The sequence below is a fragment of the Hemitrygon akajei genome, chromosome 21 (genome assembly GCF_048418815.1).
Source record: "Hemitrygon akajei chromosome 21, sHemAka1.3, whole genome shotgun sequence".
Classification (NCBI taxonomy): domain Eukaryota; kingdom Metazoa; phylum Chordata; class Chondrichthyes; order Myliobatiformes; family Dasyatidae; genus Hemitrygon; species Hemitrygon akajei.
In genome coordinates this window covers 51,503,368-51,530,444 of record NC_133144.1, presented here as the reverse complement: position 1 = coordinate 51,530,444, position 27,077 = coordinate 51,503,368, and the positions used below count along the sequence as shown (strand labels likewise).

The window sequence follows — 27,077 nt, the reverse complement described above, 5'->3', positions numbered from 1 at the left end:
CTGGAAGGAAATGAAATCATACATCAAATAGGGTCATCTTCAAAGTTCAAAGTACATTTATTATCAAAGTATATATACTGTATACAACCTTGAGAGTCATCTTCTTGCAGGTTTCCACAAAGCAAAGCAACCCAATAGAAAACATGAAAAAAAAATCCTGTATGGGTTTTGTATGGAGGTCTTGTCAATTTAATTATAATGATTCAGTATTTCCTATATGCCAAAATAGCATACTTAACACAAATATAGTGCATTTTGCTTATATAGCATATTCATACGATAAAGAGCTTAATAGGTGCAAGCAGTGAATGTAGTTCAATTAGGTATCAGCTTTTTATTCTTCACTTCTGGGATATAGACATAATAGAAAATCCCTTACTGCTCTGGAATTGAGGATATAGTTCACAGTCAACTATATTGATGGTTGCACTCATTAATAGGACTCTTGACCCAAAATACCAACTGCTTAATCCCCTCCGTAGAAGTTGTCTGACTTTCAGAGTTCCTCCAACATTTTGTGGATGTTCCACATAGGACAGACAGGGTAAGGGAGGCAGATTTCCCTAAAAGAACCAAGTGGATGTTTACTGTTATGAATTTTGTTCATAAAAATAGCTTTTGTTTAAAAAAAATCAAAATGAACTTAATTTCTGAAATTTAAATAGCCTGGGTATCAGGGTGGGTGGGATTCAAATTCAATTGTCTGAAGTGATGGGCCAGGAATTTGGCTGCTAGTTTAGTAACTTAGACAATTCCCAGTCACCCTGGGAAGGCTGTATCACTGGAAGTAAAGAAAGCAGAAAATATTTCACAATGAACAAGTAATTGATCAATTGATAAGCATGTGGCACAAGGAAATACTGTCCACTGCCTCACAAACTACAACACATGTGAATCCTTAGTCAAATCTTTCTGGAAGTTCACAAGGACCTCTTTTGGGATGTCTTAATTTTCCTGTAAATAATCTCCATGCAGATATTTCAAGCACAATCATTAGCCTGTTGTTGATAAGCACAAAGCCCAGGATTCTAAAGCTGACTGGACCATCTCCAGGAAGACTTGAAAATCCACAGGATTAGGGAGACATGGAGGAGATGCAATTCAAAGCCGAGAAATGCAGTGATTTTTATAGGACTAAAATATCCAATAAGGAATTGTTACTAAAATGCTCAGAGAGTAGTATGCCATGTGTATTTGATAAGAGGCTATAATCTCTAAATGCATATGGCTTTGTTTATAGCTGGACTGAAGTTTACAGCAGGGAATTTGCACATGTATACCTTGATTTAACTGCACAGAGGATGGGTGAATGCTTGGTATAGGCCTTGCAGAGAGCAAAATCAGATATTTTTTGGAATGGTTGTTAAGAGCTCATATTTGAAGGACAACCCAGAGATCTTGAAGTGGTTACTTCCACTTTTGCCATACAAAAACCCAGAAGCAGAAATTGACACTAAACCACATCAGAAGTCCTACCTCCTTTCTGTTGAACTCAATTAAAGCCTCAGCTGTGTCATTGCCGTCAAGGATGTACGGAGCATTATCCCCTTCGTCGAGGACAGTTACATGCAAGGATTTTTCAACTTGAATGATCTGGGTAAGTGTCCTCAACATACACTTGACAATAATATCGTACATCTCCATCTGCTCCCTGTCGAGAGGCTTCACCACACTGATCTCAGATGTCTCCTCATTGATCCTGAATGGATGGGAAGCATCTGAAAAATGAAGGTGTTGGAGTAACGTTCAGTGACGTTCCCTGCAAATTCCTGGTACTTTTACCCAACAAGCAGGGAAGAACAACCAGGGTGGGGAGGGAGGTATCCACAAACTGATTTTTGTCAAGCGATGGTGTAAAAAGTTCTGAAACCCACATACATACAATTACAATATTTCTAACATGGTAGTGTAGTGATTAGCATAATGCAATTACAACGCCTGCGACTGGGACTCAATTCCGCCACTGTCTGTGGGGAGTTTGCATGTTCTTCCTTTGACTGTGTGGGTTTCCTCCAGGTGCTTTGGTTTCTTCCCACATTCCTATGACGTACGGGCTAGCAGGTTAATTGGTCATATGGGTGCAACTGGGCAGAGCAGGCTTGTTGACTGGAAGTGCTGCTTCTCTAAATAAAATGCAAGCCATGAACACAATGAAACAGGCTCAAAGGAATGCAGGCCTGTTCTTGTGTTACTTCCACTGTGAACTCAGAAAAAATCTGCCCACCTACCAAATAGATCAAGCCTCGTGCTTAATAAAATTTGTTATCAAAGTACATATATATCACCTTGAAATTCATTTTTATACAGGCATTCACAACAGAGCAGAGATATATAACAGAATCAATGAAAAACTGCACAGACGACAAACTGCACATAAAAATAAGTAAATTAGAAATAATAAGAGCATGAGATATAGTGAGTCCACAGGTTGTGGAATCAGTTCAGTGTTGAGAGAGTGAAGTCATCCACACTAGTTCAGAAGCCTAATGGTTGAAGGGTAATAACTGTTCCTGAACATGGTGTTGTGGGACCTAATAAATCTGAGGGATTAGCCTTGTCACCAGTGTTTAAGGTACCAAAGCCAAGTCTCATTTGTCTGTTTCAATAATGATCTCTCCGTATTGACAGCAGGGGTTCAATGCTTTCACAGGGAGGTTGCATATTGCCAGTGACAGACCCTCTCAGCTCTCTGAAGGGAAGAGGTTATTCAATCTATCCTGGTGCTATCACCCAATAAATCAGTAATGTAATGTACCCCATCTGTTCTAAGTATCATCCTGAGACCTAGGATGGTTCATGGTTCAGGATACAAAATGAAAAACAAAGGTCAAGCATTATCCTGATTCTTTGGCACCCGGTTCAGGCCATTTCAAAGCACTTTACAGACTTTGGTATAATTCTGTGATTGGTGCTGGGATATTGGAAATGTAACAGTCAATTTGCACACAACAAGCTCCCACTATAATGTTTTAATAATCATAATATGATTTTAATGTTGCTTAGAGGGATGTATCTTAATTCTACAATCTTCTGACTCAGAGGCAAGAGCATGACCTACTGACTTAACACAGGATACAGTAATGTTGTCAAGAAACAGCAACATTGCAAGAGGTTCTGCAGATGACGGAAATCCAGAGTAACACACACACACACAAATGCTGGAGGAACTCGGCAGGGCAGGCTGAATCTATGGAGGGGGAAAAAAAACCAGTTAACGTTTCAGGCTGGGATCCAGGCTCCTGATGAAGGGTCTCGGCCCAAAAGGTCGCCCATTTATTCCCCTCCATAGATGTTGCTGAGTTCCTCCAGAGCTTTGAGACATTTCCAGTTTACAGTAAAGGTGCTGGTGCACAGAGATACTGCCAGGATATAATGGTATTGGCAAGTTACTACAGCAGTACCAGTTAGCAATGGTATTGGATGCATACAGTTCTGTTGCACAGACATGTGTTTGTGGGACCCTTCTGTGCAAAGATACATGATTGTGCTTGCCTACCTTACATTCAGAATCCAGTCATAAAATATTTATTTTAAAGCTCTTCAAAATCTTCCCACAATGTGAGAAGTCGCATTAGATTTGCCACAGGGTCTTCCCAACACTAGGTGGTGCTGTTGATGAAGAAATGCATCAGCCAGAGGACAAAGAACTCACTTTAAGGGCAGATGTTTGTGCAGCCCGGGCATTAACGCAGAGACAAATGGATGAAATCTTCCTGGATTTCATGTTCCCCAGGTGCAATTACTGCACAGAAGGGCATTAATACTGCTACACCCTCATTTTGGTTCTGAGAAACATTTTAAGATAGATTTACTTACTTTGCTACTACTATTCATCCTCAGGATCACTGTGAGTTTAACTTGGCATTCAAGGATTAACTAATAAATTAGTCATAGAGTCATATAGCACAGAAACAGGCTCTTCAGCCCATTTAGCCTGTGCTGAACTATTATTCTGCCTAGTCCCATCAAACATTTTAGAGCTTAATCTCTTCAATTGCCATTTCACCAATGGTTAGCACAGAAAAAAGGCCATTCAGCCCACTGACTGGTGTTGACATGGTCAACACCTACTTAAACTGATTCTACTATTTTTATTATTGAGTTACTATTATCTAAAAATAATTCCCATTTTGTTCACCACACTTTCCCACATTGTTGAGAATGGTGAAAAGAACTGAAAGAGAAGACGGTTGAAAGCATCTTCCAATGCAACTGGGGAGCTCCAGGACCTGGGAACAAAACTGAGGATAGGTGCAAACGATTCAGGAGGCAATAAGTCTATTCCTATTCTCAGATTCCACCACTCACTTGCACACTAGGGGCAACTTCCAGTGACCAGTTAATGCATTAAAGGTGAGAGAAACCAGAATATCCAGAGGAAACCCAGGCATCTACAGGAGCTATCAGACTCCTCAATAGCCAGAGCCTGAACTGACACCTTACTGCCCTATTGTCTTGTTTATTATTTATTGTAATGCCTGCACTGTTTTGTGCACTTTATGCAGTCCTGGGTAGGTCTGTAGTCTAGTCAACAACACACACAAAATGCTGGTGGAACACAGTAGGCCAGGCTGCCTGGCCTGCTGTGTTCCACCAGCATTTTGTGTGTGTTGTTGTTTGAATTTCCAGCATCTGCAGATTTCCTCATGTTTGCTCTGTAGTCTAGTGTAGTTTTTATTTCTGTGTTGTTTTTTTACGTAGTTCAGTCTAGTTTTTGTACTGTTTGTAACACCATGGTCCTGAAAAAACAACTCATTTTTACTATGCACTGTACCAGCAGTTATGGTCGAAATGACAATAAAAGTGACTTGACTTGACTTGATTTGAAGAACATGGACAATACCAGAGATCTGAATTGAACCTGGGCCTTTGAGCACTGAGAAGGCAACATTACTGTCCATGCCCTTTGTAAGTCACGTAATGCCTGGTGGCCTTTCCGCAATGGGCTGTAACATAGTTAAATGTGCAACAGGCACTTAAGTCCTACCATTGAATTAAATCTGGGTCATGAATCCCCCAGCTTAGCTCTGTGTTCTCTTACGTTCTCATAAACACCTGACATTTCACATCTGGCATTGATGTCAGATTTGAAATGATTGATTGTGTTGGTACCTATTATGAATCTGATGTCAGTGTTTAAACCCCTAAAACCCATCTCTGCCAGCAAAAGATGATTTTATCACTATCTTCTTTCAAGTCCTTTCAAAGTATTCATTGTAAGTACGGGCACATTGATTCACCCAAAGGCAACACAAGAGCAGTCCCTACAGCACTCTCCCTGCGTCCCACCCCTGAGAACACGATTATTACCTGTCCCAAGGTGATAGGAGATGTTGGCATGCTGACATTGGTACTGGTTTGGCAGGGAATTCATTTGAAAGAAAGTCGCTGGATCTTTGTTCTCAATAATTTGAACCTTGGAATCCACTTCTCCAAAGCAAAGGTCTTCCGCTGTGATGTTGGCACAGGATGGTAGGATTTTGTTCACCACAATAATTATGACCTGTGCCTTGCATTCCTTTTCACGATGTGGTTCTGGAGCAGCAAAGATATGCAGCATAATCTTATATAATTCTGGTCCACCCATGTTGCCTGTAATGGATTAAATAAAATTATGTAACTCTGCATGAATGAGAAATATTCTGAATGAGACAGAATTAAAACTGTGTTTATTCCAATCAGCATATTCACCATCCTACCTGTATCACCTTCAAAATACCCTTTCCAACCTACTTACTTCACCAAGTTTGGTCAGGTATTTCCACATGGACTGTGTAAAAACCCAAGAGATGGCTCATGCTTGAATTCGGGTAATAAGACAATCTACTTGAGGAGCACAATGGGTCAGACCATAAGGCAAAGGGGCAGAGAAGATCCTGCATCAGGACCTCTTGTCAACTATCCATTTGCTTCCACAGATGCTGCCCGACCTGCTGAGTTTCTGTGAGAAGTTTGTTTGACAATACTCTGGAGTACCTTGAGATAACAGTTGACAGATTGTAACTTTGCATCTGGCACACATCAGACACACAGGAGAGTCATACCAGCAGCACCCTCTGCTAAAGAGTCTCACCCTCAGCTATATAGAAGAATAAATGTTCTGGCTCAGAGAGTCCTAGAGGCTTAGTGCACAGCAGTATAGAAACAAGCCCCTCAGCCCAACCAGCCCATACCAGCCTAAACTTCTGCCTTGTCCCAGCTCAGGCACCTGGACCATGCCCCCATACCATTCTCATCCATGTAGCCATCCAATCTTCTCTGAAATGTTACAACTGGACCCACTTCTGCAGGCACACTCACACCACCCTTTGCGTGAAGAAGTTCCCCCTTAGATTCCCCTTGAATATTTCACTTTTCACCGTAAACCTCTAGTTCTAGTCTCAATCAACCCACAGAGAAAAATCCTGCAAGTATTCATCCTATCTATAGATCTCATGATTTTGTATGCCTCTATAAGATAAACCTTCATTCTCCCGCGCTCCAGGGGATGAAGTCCTTACTTATTCAACCTTTCCATTTGCATTGATTCAAATTAATTTCTGTTTGGTTTGCTATTGTCTGTCCATGAATTGCTTTGACATCACTGGGGTGCGGGCCTCTGGGATTAAGTGTGCTGATGTTTGACAAGGTTACAATTACTAAGCCAGGCACAGGTTAATAATTATATTTTGCTGATATTGTTCATCCCTCTACACTGTTTGCTTGGTAAAGCCTTTCAAATAAAAGAACACATTTCTGTCTGCCACCAGCTGGGTGAGGCGGGTGAGTGGTCCACTCCTTTGAGGGAGCTCTGAATATACCTAATACACAGTGGCTCAAGCTTTGGCCTCACTCCAGGAGCCCAGTCCCCGGCACACTTCCAGAACCCGGACCCAGACACAGTTCAGGAGCCCAGACCCAGACAGACTCCAGGAGCCCAGTCCCAGGCACACTTCCAGAACCCAGACCCAGACACAGTTCAGGAGCCCAGACCCAGGCACAGTTCAGGAGCCCAGTCCCTGACACACTCCAGGAGCCCAGTCCCCAGCACACTCCAGAACCCAGACCCAGACACAGTTCAGGAGCCCAGACCCAGACACAGTTCAGGAGCCCAGTCCCCGGCACACTCCAGGAGCCCAGTCCCCGGCACACTCCAGGAGCCCAGTCCCAGGCACACTTCCAGAACCCAGACCCAGACACACTCCAGGAGCCCAGTCCCAGACACACTCCAGGAGCCCAGTCCCAGGCACACTCCAGGAGCCCAGTCCCAGGCACACTCCAGGAGCCCAGACCCAGACACACTCCAGGAGCCCAGTCCCAGGCACACTTCCAGAACCCAGACCCAGACACACTCCAGGAGCCCAGACCCAGACCCAGACACACTCCAGGAGCCCAGTCCCAGACACACTCCAGGAGCCCAGACCCAGACACACTCCAGGAGCCCAGTCCCAGACACACTCCAGGAGCCCAGACCCAGACACACTCCAGGAGCCCAGACCCAGACACACTCCAGGAGCCCAGTCCCAGGCACACTTCCAGAACCCAGACCCAGACACACTCCAGGAGCCCAGACCCAGACACACTCCAGGAGCCCAGTCCCAGGCACACTCCAGGAGCCCAGACCCAGACACACTCCAGGAGCCCAGTCCCTGGCACACTCCAGGGGCTCAGACACACTTCCAGAACCCAGACTCAGACCCAGACAGACTCCAGGAGCCCAGTCCCCGGCATACTCCAGGAGCCCAGATCCTGGCACACTCCAGGAGCCCAGATCCTGGCACACTCCAGGAGCCCAGATCCCGGCACACTCCAGGAGTCCAGTCCCTGGCACACTCCTGGAGCCCAGATCCCGGCACACTCCAGGAGTCCAGTCCCTGGCACACTCCTGGAGCCCAGTCTCAGACACACTTCCAGAACCCAGACCCAGACATACTCCAGGAGCCCAGATCCTGGCACACTCCAGGAGCCCAGTCCCCGGCACACTCCAGGAGCCCAGATCCTGGCACACTCCAGGAGCCCAGCTTTGGCCACACTCCTGGACCCCAGTCCTAGACACACACCAGAAGTAAAGCTTTGGCCACACACTCCACCTACAGCTCACACTCTGAACTAAAGAAAGAGCCAAAGGCTGAACCCTCATGATTCCATACAATCAGAAACTGGATTATTGATGTTTTACTGAATGTTTTGGGGAAATACTACATGAAATGACTGTATATTCCCCAAATACTGTTGCACCACAGAATAAGTGGTTTGATTGATTAACATGTGTGATGATGCCACTTAACTATTCTTCCATCATCACTGTGTGCCGTGGAGAGCATTCTAACTGGTTGCATCATCTCCACCTGGTATAGAGGGACCACTGCACAGGGTCGGGAAAACCTGCTGAGAGTTGGAAGCTTAGTCAGCTCCACTCTCCGTATACACCTGACTGCGTGGATAGGCATAGCTCAAATACCATCTACAAGTTTACTGACGATACAACCATTGTTGGTAGAATCTCAGGTGGTGACGAGAGGGTGTACAGGAGTGAGATATGCCAACTAGTGGAGTGGTACCGCAACAACAACCTGGCACTCAAGACGAAGGAGCACAAACCAATCCTCATAGAGGGATCAGAAGTAGAGAGAGTGAGCAGCTTCATGTTCCTGGTTGTTAAGATCTCTGAGGATCTAACCCGGTCCCAACATATCGATGTAGTCATAAAGAAGGCAAGACAGCAGCTATACTTTATTAGGAGTTTGAAGAGATTTGGTTTGTCAATGAATACACTCAAAAACTTCTGTAGTTGTACCATGGAGAGCATTCTGACAGGCTGCATCACTGTTTGGTATGGAGGGGCTACTGCATAGGACCAAAAGAAGTTGCAGAGGATTGTAAATCTAGTCAGCTCTATCTTGAGTACTAGTCTACAAAGTACCCAGGACATCTTTAGGGAGCAGTGTCTCAGAAAGGCAGTGCCCATTATTAAGGACCTCCAGCACCCAGGGCATGCCCTTTTCTCCCTGTTACCATCAGGTAAGAGATACAGAAGCCTGAAGACACACACTCAGTGATTCAGGAACAGCTTCTTCCCCTCTGCCATCTGATTCCTAAATGGGCATTGAAGCTTTTTGGATATTACCTCACTTTTTAAAATATACAGTATTTGTGTTTTTGCATTTTTTAAAATCTGTTCAACATACGTAATTGATCTGTTTATTTATTATTATGTTTTATTTTATTTATTGTTACTATTTTTTCTCTCTCTCTGCCAGATTATGTATTGCATTGAACTGCTGCTGCTAAGTTAACAAATCTCACGCCGCGTGCCAGTGATAATAAACCTGATTCTGACTCATGGGCACGAGCCTCCCTGGCATCAAGGACATCTTCAACAGGCAATCCCGGAAAAAGGCTGCACTCATCATTAAGGACCCCACCTTGCAGGACATGCCCTCTTCTCAATACTATCATCGGGGAGCAGGCACAGGAGCCTGAAGACGCACGCTCAACGTTTTAGGAAGAGCTTCTTCTCCTCCAGCATCGGATTTCTGAATGGACAATGAACCAGCCCATGAACAATACCTCACTATCTTTGCTCCCTTTTTGCACTAATTATGTTTCTGATTCTGATCAGCTATCATGCAACGCAAAGCACTTTGCTTACCCAGCGCACTGAGGTCACTCTCCTCCAGAGTCTTGTTGAGGTAAAAGACCCCAGATCGCTCATCGATTCTGAACCAGTGATGGCGGAATCCACTCAATAGATTGTTGCAAAAGCCAAAGTAAGCCATGTGGTCCCCCTCATCGGGTAAAGCATAGACCTGGAGGAGTGGAGTGTCTGCTGGCTGGCCAATGTATACCGTGGCTTCGTAAGTCTTCCTGGGGAAGTATAATCCAAGGACAGCTGGATGGGAAACAGAAACACATGTTTAAAATCTTGAGCAACACACACAAAACGCTATGGGAGTTCAGCAAGTTAGGCAGCATCTATGGAATGGAATAAAGAGTTGATGTTTCGAGCTGAGACCCTTCATCTGCATCTTTCACACCAAAGCCATTTTATTAGTCAGTCAGATAGTGAAGGTGGTTATTAGGCAGAGCAGATGATTATCAAGAATTAAAGGGGGTTTTGATCAGATGGGTAGGTGGGCTGAGGAATGGCAAATAGAGTTTAATTCAGGTAAATATGAGGCATTGTATTTTGAGAAGACATATCAAGGTAGGACTTTCGCAGTGAATGACAAACTTGGATATTCACTCATCCCGGGGGGAGTTTCCCAAATTGCTTATCCAACTAGTGTCAATGAAAGATATTTTCCTGGATATTATCTGTTTCAGTTTGCGGGAGCTTGCTGTGCACAATTTGGCCATTGCCTACACTCCAGAAGAACATCAATAGTTCTAAACTTCCCTGGGATGTCCCCATTACATTGGTGTTGTAATGAAAAGGGATGTCTTTCGTCGCTCTGGAGGCTCACTCACCTGTTATTTCCATTCCCCAGTTCTGCCAAAAAAAAAAGCCTAACAAGTTTCTTTTGAAGTAAATTAGGGCAAAGCTACTGACAGGAAGGTCAATGGCACCAAAGCGGTGTTTAATGGGTATCTGCTTTTTTTCAAACGGTATCTCAGGGATCAAGGATGAAGGATAAACTTTATTTTCCATACACATTTTCATGTATTGGGAAATTACTGTGTTGAGTTGCCATACATACAACAGAAAACAATAACATACAACAACTATAAAGAACAAAGAATTACATAAAGTTTGAAGTACAGATATGAAGTAAAATGTGCATAAATACCAGCAATGTACTTGCAATGCAGAGAACATTATAAAATGTGGTTTAAAATATTTGCAGGGCAGTGCAGTGAAAGGGGTAATGGATAAAGGGGTTTGGCAGATCAGTTTAACTACCTGGGGAAAGAAACTTTAAGATGGTGTGAGTGTTTTGTTTTTATAACCCTACAGTGTTTTCCAGGAGCGAGCTTTTGGAAAAGGCAGTTTGCTGGGTGGATAGTGTCTGAAATGAATTTTCCTGCCTCTTTGTCCTGATCACGTACAAGTCCTGTAGTGACGGTAGGGTGCAGCCACTGACCTTTTCCGCCATCCTGATAGTCTGCTGTAGTTTTTGTATATTGCGAGAGGATGTTGCACCAAACCAGACGGTAATGGCTGATGTGAGGATGCTGGCTATGATAACAGTGTAGAATTTCAACAGTATGTTCTGGGGAAGATGCAGCCTGTTCTAGACACTGCGACTATCATTAGCACCTTGCCAATGGTGTATAGTAGTGCATCGAAAGACAAAAGCACATCTAGACCTATGATAAGGGAAGACAATACTCTAATTGGTGAAATCTATCCCAGACCATCAATGGAAGATTATTAATAAAATAAATCAATGTTGCCCTTTTAATGGCATTAGCAAACCCTGTTAACCAATGTGCGATGATTCTTTGTAGTGCATGTGGATACGATTACATTAACAAGGCAGCTTCACTTCCAGTAAAATGCACCCCTCTGCTATATCTGAAGATCGCCATTTCAACTTGAGAGGGCACCCAGTCAGAAGTTGTAATATCATCTGCCCCTTGAAAGCAGAAGCACTCGATGTATGTGAAGCTGAGCCGACTAAAGGACATCACATTTGGTGTTTCCATGTTGAACATCTTATTACTACGGGCAGAGCACAGGGTGGGAGATGAGGATCCAAACTCTAGGCTGCAAGAGTACAGTGAACCTCAATGCCCTGTACTACCATGTATTGTTAAAATATTAGCTTTAATTGTCATACGTACATTAAAATATAGAGTGAAGTGCATCATCTAATCAGTGAGGATTGCGTTGGGCAGCCTGCAAGTGTCGGCACACATCCAGCACCAACATACTAACCCTAACCCTTACAGTGATGCAATGAGAGAGGAAACCAACACATTCATGATGAGAAAGGGAAAATTCCTTACAGATGTCTGTGGTTATTGAACCCTGAATCAGTGATTGCTGGTGCTGTAATGGCATTACGTTAAATTCTATGCTACTGTGCCATCCTGGCTTCTGCACAGTGGGCAGCAAAGAAAGAGAGAACAGAATCTGGAACGACACACGAGCTGGAGGAACTCAACAGATCTGGTAGCAGCTATGGAGGGAAAAGGACAGTCAACGTTCCTGGCCAAGACTCTTCGCCTGGATTGGAATCAGGTCTGAGACCCACTCCGCAGATTCTTTGTATTTGATCCATTCTCCGGTCATGATCATGGTTACTATGTCAATGGTTCCTCTAGGTCACTTGTTACTCTGAAACAATGCAGGACTGAGCCTTCTTCCATTGCATCTTATGCCCTGAAAGTAAGCAGGCCAATTGTCTTTGAAGGACCCCGTTGTTAAGCCAAAGCCAAGGGAAAGCAGCACTGAGAGAAACAGCACATCCAGATTAAATGTTTAATCTCACACCCAGCCATAAATAATCCATCAAATTCTCCTGAAGAGCAGGCACCATGGACAATATTTACACATCAGCCAACATCACAAAGATCAGTTTTGCCTAATAATCAGGTCTGTTCGAGCTACAGATAAACTGGCTGCCCTCAGGAGTGAAATGTTCATTTTCTGTAAAGTTCTTTGGAAAATCATGAAAGATAATTTGAAAATGATTAACTTTTTGTTTCAAATCACACTGCACAATGAGTTATTCTGAAACAAACAGACCCCTCATACAACAAAACAGAAGTGATTCCCAAAGTGTTTTATGTTAATCAGTCTTAAAACAAATACTTTGTTTTCTTGTTCTCCTCTTTCATACAGCAGGAAAACAGGCCATTCAGCCCCAGTAAACCATAAAAACTGTCAAATACCCAAATACACTATCTTACACTGATCCCACTTCATTCTCCCCATATTTTCTACACCAAGAAAATTAGAGGAGATCCAGGTATGGCCTCCAGAAAGCCATTGCATGGGCAAAGAAGGAATTCAAGACTAAACCCCTCCCCACCATTGAACATATCTGCATGAAACACTGTGCAGGAAAGCAGCATCCATCGTCAGGCACCCCCACCACCCAGGTCATGCACTCTTCTTCCAGTTGCCATCTGGAAGGAGGAACCGGAACCTCAGGACTCACACCACTGGTTTCGGGAACAGTTATTACCCCTCAACCATCAGGCTCTCGAACCAAAGCGGATAACTTCACTCAACTTCACTTGCCCCATCGTTGAACTGTTTCCACAACCAATGGACTCACTTTCAAGGAGTTTTCATCTCATGTTCTTGATATTTTTTGCTTATTTGTTTATAAATAAAGTGATGCTGCAGACTGTAACATCGAAACAGTGAGTTGTCGGTCTCTCCTCTCGCTGTGCAAGGAGCGATACGTCTCTCTCTTGTTAGTGTGAGAGAGAGCCTGTGGAATGTCGAAGTGCTGGGTTATGGACTGAAGTTTTTGATGGACTTTAGATCATTGTCTCCTTGGGGCTTTGCTATTGCTTGCATGGTAGGTGGGGGGAGCTAATGCTTCCTACTGGAAGAAGTAGAGGGAGGGGGAGGAGGAGGAGGAGGAGAGGTGAGGGGAAGGATTGATACTTTGCTGCTGCTTGTGCGTGGGATGGGGAGAGGGGGCTTTGGGGTTCTAACATTTTTCTGTCCTTCATTCATTGGGGTTTTCTTCCGTTTCGTGGATGTCTGTGAAGAGTAAGAATTTCATGTTGTATACATTCTCTGATATTAAATGGAACCATGGAAACATTATTATTGTTTCTTTCTTTTTGTATTTTCAGTTTGTTGTGTTTTACACACTGGTTCAATGACCAAGTTGGTGCGGTCTTTCGCTGATTCTGTTATGGTCATTATTCTGTGGATTTAATGAGTCTGCCCACAAGACAATGAATCACAGAGTTGTACACGGTGACATACATTGTACTTTGATAGTAAATTTACTTTGAACTTTAAATTATCTCTAGCAGCTCTACTAGTAACTTGAACTAATACCTCTATCAATTAATGGCTTCAATCCAGTTTCACATAATTGAATAACCGCTTAATTCTGCTGAGGCCTGGCAGGTAGTTCTCTACAAAACACCTGTGCAATGCCAGTGCACAAATGAAGGTATCCTGAGTTTCATGCCTGCACAAAGCAGCCAAACACACAGGTTGTCAGTTGGCCATTCATGGAGGCTTATGTTCCCCACCAGGACCTCTTACTGATTCCACAGTGGTTCTGTGAAATACTGAACTAAGAGTCCCAATACCAGAGCCTTCAGCTTTACACGAGCCATGCCCACTGCATCCAATGTAGCCCCAATGTGAATGGGTCTGCTGATCTATGGACAAACCAGAAATGAAATGGAGCAGCCTGCTTTTATTTTGGTTTTAGTGGACCCATATGCTGAATGTGCTTTCAAAGAAAGTACACTCAGTGACCCCTTTATTAGGTACATCTGTACACCTGCTTCTAAATGCAAATATCTAATCAGCCAATCATGTGGCAGCAACTCTATACATAAAAGCAGGCAAAGTTCAGGCCAAACATCAGATTTGGGAAGAAATGTGATCTAAGTGACTTTGACTGCAGAATGATGTTGGTGCCAGACAGGGTGGTTTGAGTATCTCAGAAATTGCTGATCTCCTGGGATTTAATGCACAACAGACTCTAGAGTAGAAAATGGTACAAAAAAGCAAAAAAAAAAAATCCAGAGAGCAGCATATCTGCGGGTGAAAACACCTGGTTAGAGAGGCCAGAGGAGAATGGCCAGACTGGTTCAAGCTGACAGGAAGGTGACAGTGCCTCAAATAACCACGCATTACAACAGTGGTGTGCAGAAGAGCACCTCTGAATTCACGACGCAGTGAAGCTTGAAGTAAAGGGTCCGCAGCAGCAGAAGATCACAAACGTACAAACAGAGGCCACTTTATTAAGTACAGGGGGGCCACTGAGTGTATATTTTTAATGACTCAAAATGCATTTCAAACTTTTCTAAATGCTTTCCATAATCTCTGAGGCAGTGGACCTGGCCTTCTGGGAGTACAAGCATGAGACTCTGGCTGTCCAGCAGCGGGAGAGGGTTCAGAAGCTGCAGAAGGAAAGCACTGCTTTTTCACCAACTAGGTTGAGCACGATCTGGCCCAATGGATGCATTACAACAGTTCAGCACAGTCTAGATGGGCTGAAGTGCCTCTTTCTATGCTGTAGTGCTCTATGACCCTATGATTGTAAAAAGGGGTAAATTGGAAATTCCTTCCAAAATCACCATGCTGCTCATTCCTCTTTTAAAATGCCCTCCGCAGCTTACTTCTGACCAAGGATTTTGAGTCCCGTGGTTTGGGGGCAAATTTTGTTCATATTGGCTCCTGATAAGCACCTTCAGATGTCTCTCCAAATTAGAGGTGCTAATATTCAGTAGATGCAGATGGTTGTTCCACAGGGAATTGTCTCAATGATTATTCCCCTCAACACTAATTTATTTTGACAATTCAAATTCCTATCTATTTGTCGACTAAAGTTACAAATAGTTTCAGAGTAGTGTTTACCAAGGTACGAAAGGCATTTGTATATTTCACAAAAGTCAGTGATCCATCAGCTGGCCTGGACTGCTGGCTGCAGATTCACTGAGATTAACTGCTTGACAACAGCCCTGCCACCTTCACATTACGTTTATTTCTGAGCCTGCCACAACTGCACACTGAAGTTGGTGTCTCTCAAACCAATAGCAACAAAAATCAAGAATCACAAATCGCTCTTCACAAAGAATATTTTTGCCTGTCGAGCTTTAAGTAAGCATTTTTTTTTAACAAGGCTGATCTCCCATTGCCCCCAAATTGTCATTCGGGCTATGCTGTTTATCGCAGTGAGGTCTTGTGCACCGTCTCTCTCAGCCCTTCAGCCAGCTCCATCACAGCCACATCCCTCTCTGCATCGAGGACATCTTCAAGAGGTGATGTCTAAAGAAGGTAGAATCCATCACTAAGAACCCTTCCCATTCAGCACTCGCCCTCTTCTCTTTACTATAATCAGGAAAGAGGTATGGGAGCCTTAAGACCACTCTCAACATTCAGGAACAGCTTCTTCCCCTTTGTTATCAGGTTTCCGAATGGTCCATGAACTACCTCATTATTCCTATTTTTGCACAATTTATTTATTTATTTTGCAATCTATAGCAATTTTACATCTTTTCACCGTACTGCTGCTCAAAACAACACATTTCACAACACACAAGACAGTGATAATAAAAGCTGATTCTGATGTAGTGTAGCACATTGGCCAGTTCAGGGCAAATACCCCCCGACACTCACGGAATGACTGACAGGTGTTGAAGGTACCGATTACCAAAGCCCACCCCGGTGAAGGGTCCCAGACCGGGAACATTAACTATTGTAGAAAAAAATCTTTAAATTCTTTATGACAAATGATAATGATACAACAACATAAACGCTTGCAAAAGAGTAATTAAAACATTTAAAAACAACAGCAATTAAATTCATGTTAATTAATTATTAAAATAGCGAAGGGGAAAAGAATGTCAACGTTTCAGATCAGAAACCTACCTTAGGACTCTATGCAGGATTTCAACCTGAAACAGCAACTAATGCTTCCCTCCACAGATACCACTTGGGTTGGCGTCATTCAATGTCTGCAGTGAGATGCTGAAGATGTTCTATAGGTCAGTTGTGGAGAGCGCCCTCTTCTTCGTGGTGGCGTGTTGGGGAGGAAGCATTAAGAAAAGGGACGCCTCACGTCTTAATAAGCTGGTAAGGAAGGCGGGCTCTGTCGTGGGCAAAGGACTGGAGAGTTTAACATCGGTAGCTGAGCGAAGGGCGCTGAGTAGGCTACGGTCAATTATGGAAAACTCTGAACATCCTCTACATAGCACCATCCAGAGACAGAGAAGCAGTTTCAGTGACAGGTTACTATCAATGCAATGCTCCTCAGACAGGATGAAGAGGTCAATACTCCCCAATGCCATTAGGCTTTACAATTCTACCTCCAGGACTTAAGAACTTTTTAAAAGCTATTAATGCTTTTTGAGACGGTGATTTAGATGCATATCATATTTTTTTTTACTGAGTTAAGTATTGTATGTAATTAGTTTTGCTACAGCAAGTGTATGGGACATTGGAAAAAAAGTTGAATTTCCCCATGGGGATGAATAAAGTATCTATCTATCTATCTATTTCCAGCAGATCATTTGTTGACAAAAAGTGATTGTTTAATTCCTCTGACAGTTCCTGTTCTAAATTCTCTCATCTTTATCTTTATGGGACCCCCATTTACCTTTGTCAGTCTTTTTTTCCCCCTCACATAATACAGAAGCTCGTACAATTTATTTTAATGTGTTTTAACTCTTTTTGAGTAGACAATAAAAAAAACTCCAGATTCCAGTATCTGCAACCTCTTGTGTCTCCAATAATTAAGGTGGGCTCCAATTCCTCTTACTTTCTCTAGCCAGCATTTTCAATTGGTTTAATCTTGCATAAAATCAGCAGACAGTCTTCCTTGTCTTGGAACTAAGAATCCTTTGAGAACTGCCGCTGCCTGTCTCTGATACAACATAGGGACATCTGGCTTCCTGGATATCAGATACTTACCCTACCTCTAGGCAGCAAGTAGGTCTTAGAATTGGCACTGGCTTGGGAATAGGGAAACTCAGCCCGAGTGCAATATCCCAGGAAGCATCATAGGGAACTTACCTTGGAACAACCAACACAGAGCCACGTACAGCAGAAGGTTGACTCAAAATAATTTTTAAAATGAGCACTAGAGGGTGTACCAGCCAGGGTAGGTAACAACATCTGGAGTCGGTGTCCTGTGGGACCAATTTACATCGATTGCAAATTGAAAGCCAATTGAAACTGAAGATTGGGCAGACCTGACTTTGAAATCTGAGAAGCTGGAGCTACTGGATCTGGAGGTCACTCTGAGAGGGTGAACCCGATCCACGATGTGCATATATAATCCCTAGGCTCCAACTACTTAAGATTAAAGTCACTTTGCTATAACTTACACTCAAAGGCTTTTATTGTTCTCTTTAAAAACTTTCTTCAATACAAACTTTAATTTTCACCAAGTTAAAACTGAAGCTTCAATAACTTAACAATTCCTCTCCACGATAAACACTATGATTTTTTTTGGAGATACAGATCAGCAATAGGCTTTTCTGACCCAAAGAACCTGCACTGCCCAATTACACCCATGTGACCAATTAACCTACGAACCTGCACATCTTTGGAATGTGGGAGGAAACTGGAGTAGCTGGCAGAAACGCACACAGTCACGAGGGGAACATACAAACTCCTTATCAATAGCGGTGGAACTGAACCTGGGTCACTGAAAATATAACAGTGGAATGCTAACCACCACTCTACTATGTCTTAAAGATTCATAGAGTTATACAACACAGACAGGCCTTTTCACCCAACCCATCAAACCTGACCAAAACACAAAAATACAATTGCAGATGCTGTGGATCAAAGAATACGTACACAACGCTGGAAGAGTTTAAGGGTCTCGGCCTGAAACATTGGCTACTCTTTTCTCATGGATGCTGCCTGACCTGCTGAGTTCCCTCCCCCTTCCCCTATCCCAGGTCCCTCTCTGCCTCTCTCCCCTTTCAACTTTCTGCTTCTTTATCTCTACAGTTCTTTCATGCTTATCCCCTCCCCCTTTATCTTTCCTCTGATTGGTTCTCCACCTGGCGCCTCTAGGCCCTACCCCCTCCCCTATCTCTACTACTGGGCTTCGGCCCTCTCTTCCCCCCCCCCCCCCCCAATTCCCGATGAAGGGTCTCGGCCCGAAACATTGGCTACTCTTTTCTCACGGATGCTGCCTGACCTGCTGAGTTCATCCTGACCAAGATGTCTACCTACACTAATCTCCTTTATCTGTGTTTGACCTTTATCCCTCTAAACCAAACCGCAGACCCCTCACTTAATGGTAGAGGTCCGTAACATATAAAAGGTCGGGAATCCCTGGTGTAAACCGTTCGTATACATATACCTGTCTAAATGATTTTTTTAATACAATTCTAATTGAACTCTCCTCTACAATACCCTCTGGCAGCTTGTTTCACATATCCAGCACCTTCTGTGTGAAAAATTTGTCCCACAGACACCCCCCAATCTCTCTCTTCTCACCATAAACCTATATAACATCACATTTTAAAATCCCAAACCTTGAAAGAAAGTTTATGACTATCTACCCTATCCATGCCCCTCAGAATTTTATAAATATCTATAAAGTCACCTCTCAGCCTTATTTGCTCAAGGGGAAACAGTCCCAAGCTATCCAGTCTCTCCTTATACCCCACGTCATGTGAAGGACAATCATTCACTGCCACTATGTCAAGATCACAGAACTTGCTCGCTAACAACACAGCTAGTCACACACACCGTGGCTGTTCAAATGCCTCACCGCTATTTTCAAAGGGGCACCTTGTAACTGTTAAAATACGCTGGCCAGGATACAGAGGTTAGATGATAAAATTTTGCAATTATACTAAAGGATTATTTGGAAAGTTTTGACAAATAATTTAGCTTCTTTAAAATAGATATTGAAAAAGTTCTCAGTATAAATGTACCTGTTTACTGAAAGATAATGCAAAATTACTCTTTATTAATAAACAGCAACTAGTTCACAATCGCAGCACAGTTGATAGAACTGCTTCCCCTCTGTTACCAAGACTCACGTTTAATCCCCATCTCGACTGCTGTCTCTGTGGAGGTTGCATGTTCTTCCTGTAAACATATGGGTTTTCCAGCTTCCTCCCACATCTCAAATTCATGTGGAATGTTAATTTGCCACTGTAAATCTCTCCTAGTGTTTAGGTGAACAGTATTGTTGGGGTGGGGGGGGTGTGAAATGGAAATTAAATATGAGATGAGTATAAAAGGATATTTGATGATTGGCACAGATTTGGGCCAAAACTTATGTCTCATGCCATAGGAAGAGAGAGAGCGAGAGAGAGAGCGAGAGAGAGAGAGAGAGAGTCAAATACAGTAATAAACATATTTTAATTTTAATTTGTTCACTGTTTTGTAAATACTTGCTATTTGTATTTTGTGTATTTTTTGAGTGAGAATAAACTTCTGTAGTTTGAAAAAAAGGGTTGGGTTCCAGTGGGGATTTTCTGAGAACGGTGCGGGGCAATTGAGTGTTTTGTAAGCAGTAGTAACTGTATCTTAATTTGAAATAGTTAAATCTTGTAAACCCCTGGAGTTTGTATTTTCTGTGCTTTGAGTGAATTAATGCTTATAGTTTTGTTAAAAAAAACTGTAGTAAAGTCATTCGTGATTATACTTGGCATCCACTATTGTCACTCTTGTTCCGAAATTCCTGATATCTCCAACAGATTGTAATAGTCATGATTTACCAACACTACAAGACGAACTCAAGGGCTATCTCCAGATACACTTTACCTAGCAAACCAAACCAAACAACCCTCCCCCATACCATATCCATCCCTACATGAGCCATGAGTACCAATTTACAAAAGCTGTATTCTTTGTACTCAAACAGGGAAATGTATTTTAAACACAAGAGGAAGCTGTAAGTCACAAGAGCCGCTCACAGTTACATCAGATCATTGCACTAAATGCACTTGGATCAATCCTAACTGGGTTTAGTGTGCAATCTCTAGTGCTCCTTCAACCAAACATTCTGATTAAGGCCACTGTTTTTTTTTAATCATAATATTTTCATAGAACATGTCGATAAAGCAATTAGGAGAGATGCCAAGGCCAAAGATTGATGGCATTGCCTTGGGAGAAGATGTGAAGTGGTTTTTATAATCAAGCAGAATCAAGACACAGCGATGTTTAGTTATCACCTCCAGCAGCCACATAAAACATAGTGCAAGTTGCAGAAGAATACTATAAATTTATAAGGCTTTGTGTTCCTCAGTCAGTATCATATCACCAAGTTAAAAATTCGGTTTTAAAAATTTCATCCCTGCTTTCAGATGTTACTTGGAATCTTAGTAATTTCCTGCAGTTCTCCAGAAAATCTGTACTTCTCCATGGGTGACCACTCCAGCCATACGTTTCTGGTTACTCTACCACCAATGACCAAGCTTTCAACTGCCTAAGTATCACCTTTACAACTCCCTCCCCAATCCTTACATCTCTTTATCCCTCTCCTCAATAAAGATATTTCCTCTTTTGGCCAATGTTTCACTCTCTTCTTTAAAGATAATGCCTCTTCGTCCAATCTTCTGATCTGACTCAATGCCCATAATTTTCTGCTGTGAACATGGGAGATCATGGGGCATTTTTGCCACATTGAAGTTCCTGCGTAAATAGAGATGATACTGAAGTCAGTTAACTTTGAGTCCTTACACACAATGCATCTATCTACAAACCCCATTTCCAGAAAAGTTGGGATATTTTCCAAAATGCAATAAAAACAAGAATCTGTGATATGTTAATTTATGTGAACCTTTATTTAACTGACAAAAGTACAAAGAAAAGATTTTCAATAGTTTTACTGACCAACTTAATAGTATTTTGTAAATATACACAAATTTAGAATTTGATGGCTGCAACACACTCAACAAAAGTTGGGACAGAGGCATGTTTACCATTGTGTTACATCACCTTTCCTTTTAATAACATTTTTTAATTGTTTTGGAACTGAGGATACTAATTGTAGTAGATTTGCAATTGGAAATTTTGTCCATTCTTGCTTGATATAAGACTTCAGCTGCTCAACAGTCCATGGTCTCCGTTGTCTGATCCTCCTCTTCATGATGCGCCATACATTTTCAATAGGAGATAGATCTGGACTGGCAGCAGGCCAGTCAAGCACATGCACTCTGTGTCTACAAAGCCACGCTGTTGTAGCCCGTGCAGAATGTGCTCTGGCATTGTCCTGCTGAAATAAGCATGGACGTCTCGGGAAGAGATGTCGCCTTGATGGCAACATTTGTCTCTCTAAAATTCTAATATACGCTTCAGAGTCAATGGTATCTTCACATACATGCAACTCACCCATGCCGTGGGCACTGATGCACCCCCATACCATCACAGATGCTGGCTTTTGGACCTTTCGCTGATAACAATCAGGATGGTCGTTTTCATCTTTGGCACGGAGAACTCGACGCCCGTTTTTTCCGAAAACTAGCTGAAATGTGGACTCATCTGACCACAGCACACAGTTCCACAGTCTTTCGGTCCATCTGAGATGAGCTCGAGCCCAGAGAACTCGCCGGCGTTTCTGCATAGAGTTGATGTATGGCTTCCTCCTTGCGTAATACAGTTTCAAGTTGCATTTCTGGATGCAGTGACGGACTGTGTTAAGTGACAATGGTTTTCTGAAGTACTCCCGAGCCCAGGTGGCTATAATTGTCGCAGTAGCATGACGGTTTCTTAGGCAGTGCCGCCTGAGGGTTAGAAGATCACGCGCATTCAACAGTGGTTTCCGACCTTGCCCTTTACTCACTGAGATGTCTCTGAATTCTCTGAATCTTTTCACAATATTACGTACTGTAGATGTTGAAAGACCTAAATTCTCTGCAATCTTGCGTTGGGAAATGTTCCTTTTGAACTGACTAACAATTCTCTCACGAATTTTGGCACAAAGGGGTGAGCCACAACCCATCCTTGCTTGCAAAGACTGAGCCTTTGATGGACGTTACTTTTATACCCAGTCATGATACCTCACCTGCTACCAATTAGCCTGCTTAATGTGGAGTCTTCCAAACCGGTGTTACTTGAATATTCTGTGCACTTTTCAATCTTATTTTAACTCTGTCCCAACTTTTGTTGAGTGTATTGCAGCCATCAAATTCTAAATGTGTGTATATTTACAAAATACAATTAAGTTGGTCAGTAAAACTATTGAAAACCTTTTCTTTGTACATTGGTCAGTTAAATAAGGGTTCACGTGAATTAACTTATCACAGATTTTTGTTTTTAATTGCATTTTGGAAAATATCCCAACTTTACTGGAAATGGGGTTTGCACTTGAACTGTACTCATTGCACTGTGTCCATGTACGTGAACCATTTCAGATCAATTGCGTGAATATGGCAAATGCACATGTGGTTGATCGATCACACGGTAAATTAATTGGGCCTTCTACACATGGGAGGCACTTCTTTTTAGCGCAGGCTTTTCATCTTGGGCGGCCTACTTCGTAGCTCCTACACTGTAAATTGCCCAGCATAAGCCATTATTAACATGACTCGGTAAAATCGCTTAATCCTTCTACTCTGCTGTCGTTCTTGCTCTGCGCAGACGTAACAGTATGTCTCCTTACTCTTTACCAAATCTAACTATTCACCACAATTTCCTTTTCGTAGAGTGGGTGAGCTCTGACATCAGTTTCTCCATCTTGTTAATACCAGAGTCAGTCTTTCTCTTTACTAATCTACAGAATGATGGAGAGTTTCAGTGTAACATCAGCTAATTGAGAGTAATGTGGAATCTAAGTATTGTAATTGTCTTTTGCCCTTTTTACAATTAACATTTCAAAACACAGCAACGGAAATGAGATCCCTTCAGAATGAGAAAGGAAAGGCCATTGCTGGTTAGAGATGAATGTGCTGAATGGAAGAACCAGATTCGCTGCAGGCCATGGTTTAATGGTTTTCTGAACTTTTAGAGAATAATGGATCTTTGCAAGAGATTACAACCCTATAATCTCATCAAGAGCCTTAAATTGTGTTACAAATCATGAGAGTGGCCTCATTGCTGAACTCGGAGATGAGATTATATTGCTGAGATAATGTCACAATTTGTATCGGGACTCTGCATGACTTGTCAATCCAGTGCAATATGGTCTGTATGCAAGTGTCTACCACACCTCTCATTTCTACAGTGGGGAATTCCAAGAGTTAACAGAATTACATTTGTCATTTCTTTCCCACAATATCACAAGCTCCATCTTATTGGGAGATAATGTATATACTCGAAGCTAAATGAGAAAACAGGGGAGAACAGAATCAAGTTTCAAGAACAATGACTTCCCTACAACCATTTGGTTCTTGAACCAATCTACAAATCCACACAACCTGAATCACTACCTTAGGATAGCAACACTCTGACCAATGCAAGTTGTTTAATTTTGCTCTAATTGTTTTCTTTCCAGTATGATTTTGTATATTTCATTTTATTTAGAGATATACCATAGGAACAGTCCAACAAGCCTATGCTGCTGATTATACCCATGTGATCAAGAAACGTACTAACCCATACATCTTGGGTATGTGGGAAGAAATTGGAACACCCAGAGAAATCTCACACAATCATGAAGACAACATACAAATTCCTTTCAGACTATGACAGGATTGAACACAGGCTCTGTAATAGTGTTACACTAACTACCACCATATCGCTTTATGCTCGTGAATGTTTCTTATCAATGATTCAGAAACAGCTTCCACCACGCTGCCATTAGATTGCCACACACTCCATGAACAGTACCTTATTATTCCTTTCTTGATGAACTGTCTCAGCCCAAAATATCAGCAGTTTATTCCTCTCCATAGATGCAGCCTGACCTGCAGTGTGTCTCCCCAGTATTTTGGGTGCATACTAATTGATAAGAGGTATCTCATATATTTAAGATTATTTAACACATTCATTTTTTAGAATGTGGGGTCCCTAACAACCCCATTACTGACAGGTCTGTTAAGCTATTGAAGACTCAGCCACAATGGAGTATGTGGAGTCTCATATCGGCTATACAGGGCAAGGAAGATAGAATTTCTGCTCAGGAGTTTATTCGAGAACTGCACAAGTTTTCAAGACAACCTTCTGACTCTGAAGTCACCATTAATTACAGATGGCATTTCCTTCAATTCCCAATAATTAACCAACTTAAAGTTCCACAGCTGTCATGGTGGAATTTGAACTCAGATCTCTGGATTATCAGTATGGTAATGTAACCACTGCACACTGCCATCCTTGTAACTTTGTCCATCTTCATCCTGGTATATTGATTACTGCTTGGTAATCTAGCAACCACATCCTCAGTCAAAGCTTGTGTTTGTACAGAGGGGATAAATTTATTAATGCTTGCCTCAGGTAGGGGAGTTTAGAAGACATAGAACAGTACAGCTTAGTTTGTTCAGTGACTAGCTGATCTAATTACTAATTCTAAACCCTCTGAGCCCTTCAGGATATCCATTTAATACCACTACACTCATTGTTTCAAGAAGCGTTCATGGCAGGTATCCCATTAGTGCTGAAAATAGAGCATAAAAGACAAAAGACCCTGACCTGAAACATGGACTATTTCCCTCCATAGATGCTGACTGACTTGCTGAGTTTGTCCAGCAGTTTGGCTTTTGTTGCTCGAGAATCCAGTATCTATAATCTTGTGTGCCTCCAGTGTTGAAGCTCATCACGCAAGCAGTCCAGAATCTTGTAGTCCCAAGTAGCACAGATACTTCTGCCCATGCTGGCTATACTAATCTAACTTTCGAGCATCCATTTTCATTCCTATGCAACACACACAAAATTCTGGAGGAGCTCAGCAGGCCAGGCAGCATCCATGGATAAAAGCAAGCAGCTGACACTTCGGGCCGAGACCCTTCATCAGGATGGGAAAGGAAGGGGAGAGGTCAGACTAAGAAGGTGGGGGGGGAGGGGGGTGCGGGAGGAAGTACCAAGTGGCAGGTGATGGGTGAAAATGGGAAAGGGGGAAAGGGGTGAAGTAAAGAGCTGGTAAGTTGGTTGGTGAAAGAGATAAAGGGCTGGAAAAGGGGGAATCTGATAGGAGAGGATAGAAGAGCATGGAAGAAAGGGGTTTGGGGAGGAGAACCAGAGGGAAATGAGGGGCAGGTAAGGAGATAAAGTGAGGGAGGGAAAGAGGAATGGGGAATGGTAAAGGGTGAGGGACAATTGCCAGAAGTTCGAGAAATCGATGTTCATGTCATCAGGTTGGGGGCTACACAGACAGAATACAAGGTGTTACTCCTCCTCCAATCTGAGTGTGGCCTCATCGTGGCAGCAGGGGAGGTCACGGACGTTAATTCCTCTCACACTACCATCAACTCCTATCACTCCTCATTCCCCGCAACCTGCTCCACCCCTCCCAGTTTCCATTAATGCAGGACAAGCTTCCAGCGTACTTTTTGAGATGCGGCAGGAAACTGGAGCACCCAAAAGAAACCAACTCAGGCACTGGGAAAGTGGGTCAGATCCACACAGGCAGCATTGGAGGTCAGGAATGAACCCAGGTCACTGGAGAAAGGCTTGATCTGCGTACCCTTCATACAGGTCAAAGTGTGTTGCGGCAGTACAAGGTAAAACAAGTAACAGAACACAGAATAAAGTGAAATAGTTCTAGGTAAAGTGCAGTGCAGGTAGACAATAACATGCAAGATCAATAAGTCCATCTCATTGTACCAGGGAAGCATTCAATAGTTTTATAACAGGGGGTAGAAGCTGTCCTTGAGCCAGACTTCAGGCTTTCAGGCTTCTGTATCTTCTGCCCAATGGGAGGTGGGAGAAGAAAGGATGACTGGGGTTGGTAAGGTTCATTATGTCTTGTGAGGTAAAAAGGTTAAAGGAGAAATATACATGTTCAATATCATAAAGTACCAAGAGATTCAGTCATAAAAATATAGAAACAACTGCAAAAGAGAAGGCCATTCAGCCCATCATGTAAAGTAAATCTACACTTTCTGCCTCTCAGTCATAATCTTTAGCTTAGCTGTGATCTGTTTTAAATATGATAAGACCATCCACTGCTACAATCTTTTAAGGTGGTGAGTTCCAGCTTCCATAAGCATAGAGATGAAAACACTTTCCTCAATACTTCTCAATTTTTGCAAGCATTTCCTTAAAACTACGAGCTAGATCTTCTGCTGAGGGAAGTAAGCCCTTCCAACCAGGCATCTTATAATTTTATACATCTTAATTAAGCTTTCTCTCAGCCTCAGATTAAAAAAAATAGAAACTGCAGATGCTGGAAATTTGAAATAAAAACAGGAAATTGTAGAAACGCACAGCAGATCGGGCAGCACCTGTGAAAAGAGAAACGGTTAACGCTCAATCAGAACTGGATGAAAGGGAAACCAGGTTTTCTGCTTTTCTCCCCTCAGCCCTCTCTGCTCCAAAAGAAAATAATTCCAAATATTTCCTCATGATTAATCTCGTGTATGAATGTTTTAGTAAT

The 27,077-nt window shown here is 42.6% G+C and overlaps 1 protein-coding gene across 1 annotated transcript in view; it reads right to left on the bottom strand.

The window, feature by feature from the left end:
- Nucleotides 1-27,077, bottom strand: part of ret (ret proto-oncogene receptor tyrosine kinase) — a 129,587-nt gene that overhangs the window by 47,993 nt on the left and 54,517 nt on the right. The window contains exons 2-4 of the mRNA XM_073025399.1: nt 9,632-9,871; nt 5,311-5,592; nt 1,477-1,718 (exon numbers count right to left, since the gene is read on the bottom strand). Coding sequence (XP_072881500.1) covers nt 1,477-1,718; nt 5,311-5,592; nt 9,632-9,871 — 764 coding nt within the window. The remainder of the gene's footprint in view (nt 1-1,476; nt 1,719-5,310; nt 5,593-9,631; nt 9,872-27,077) is intronic.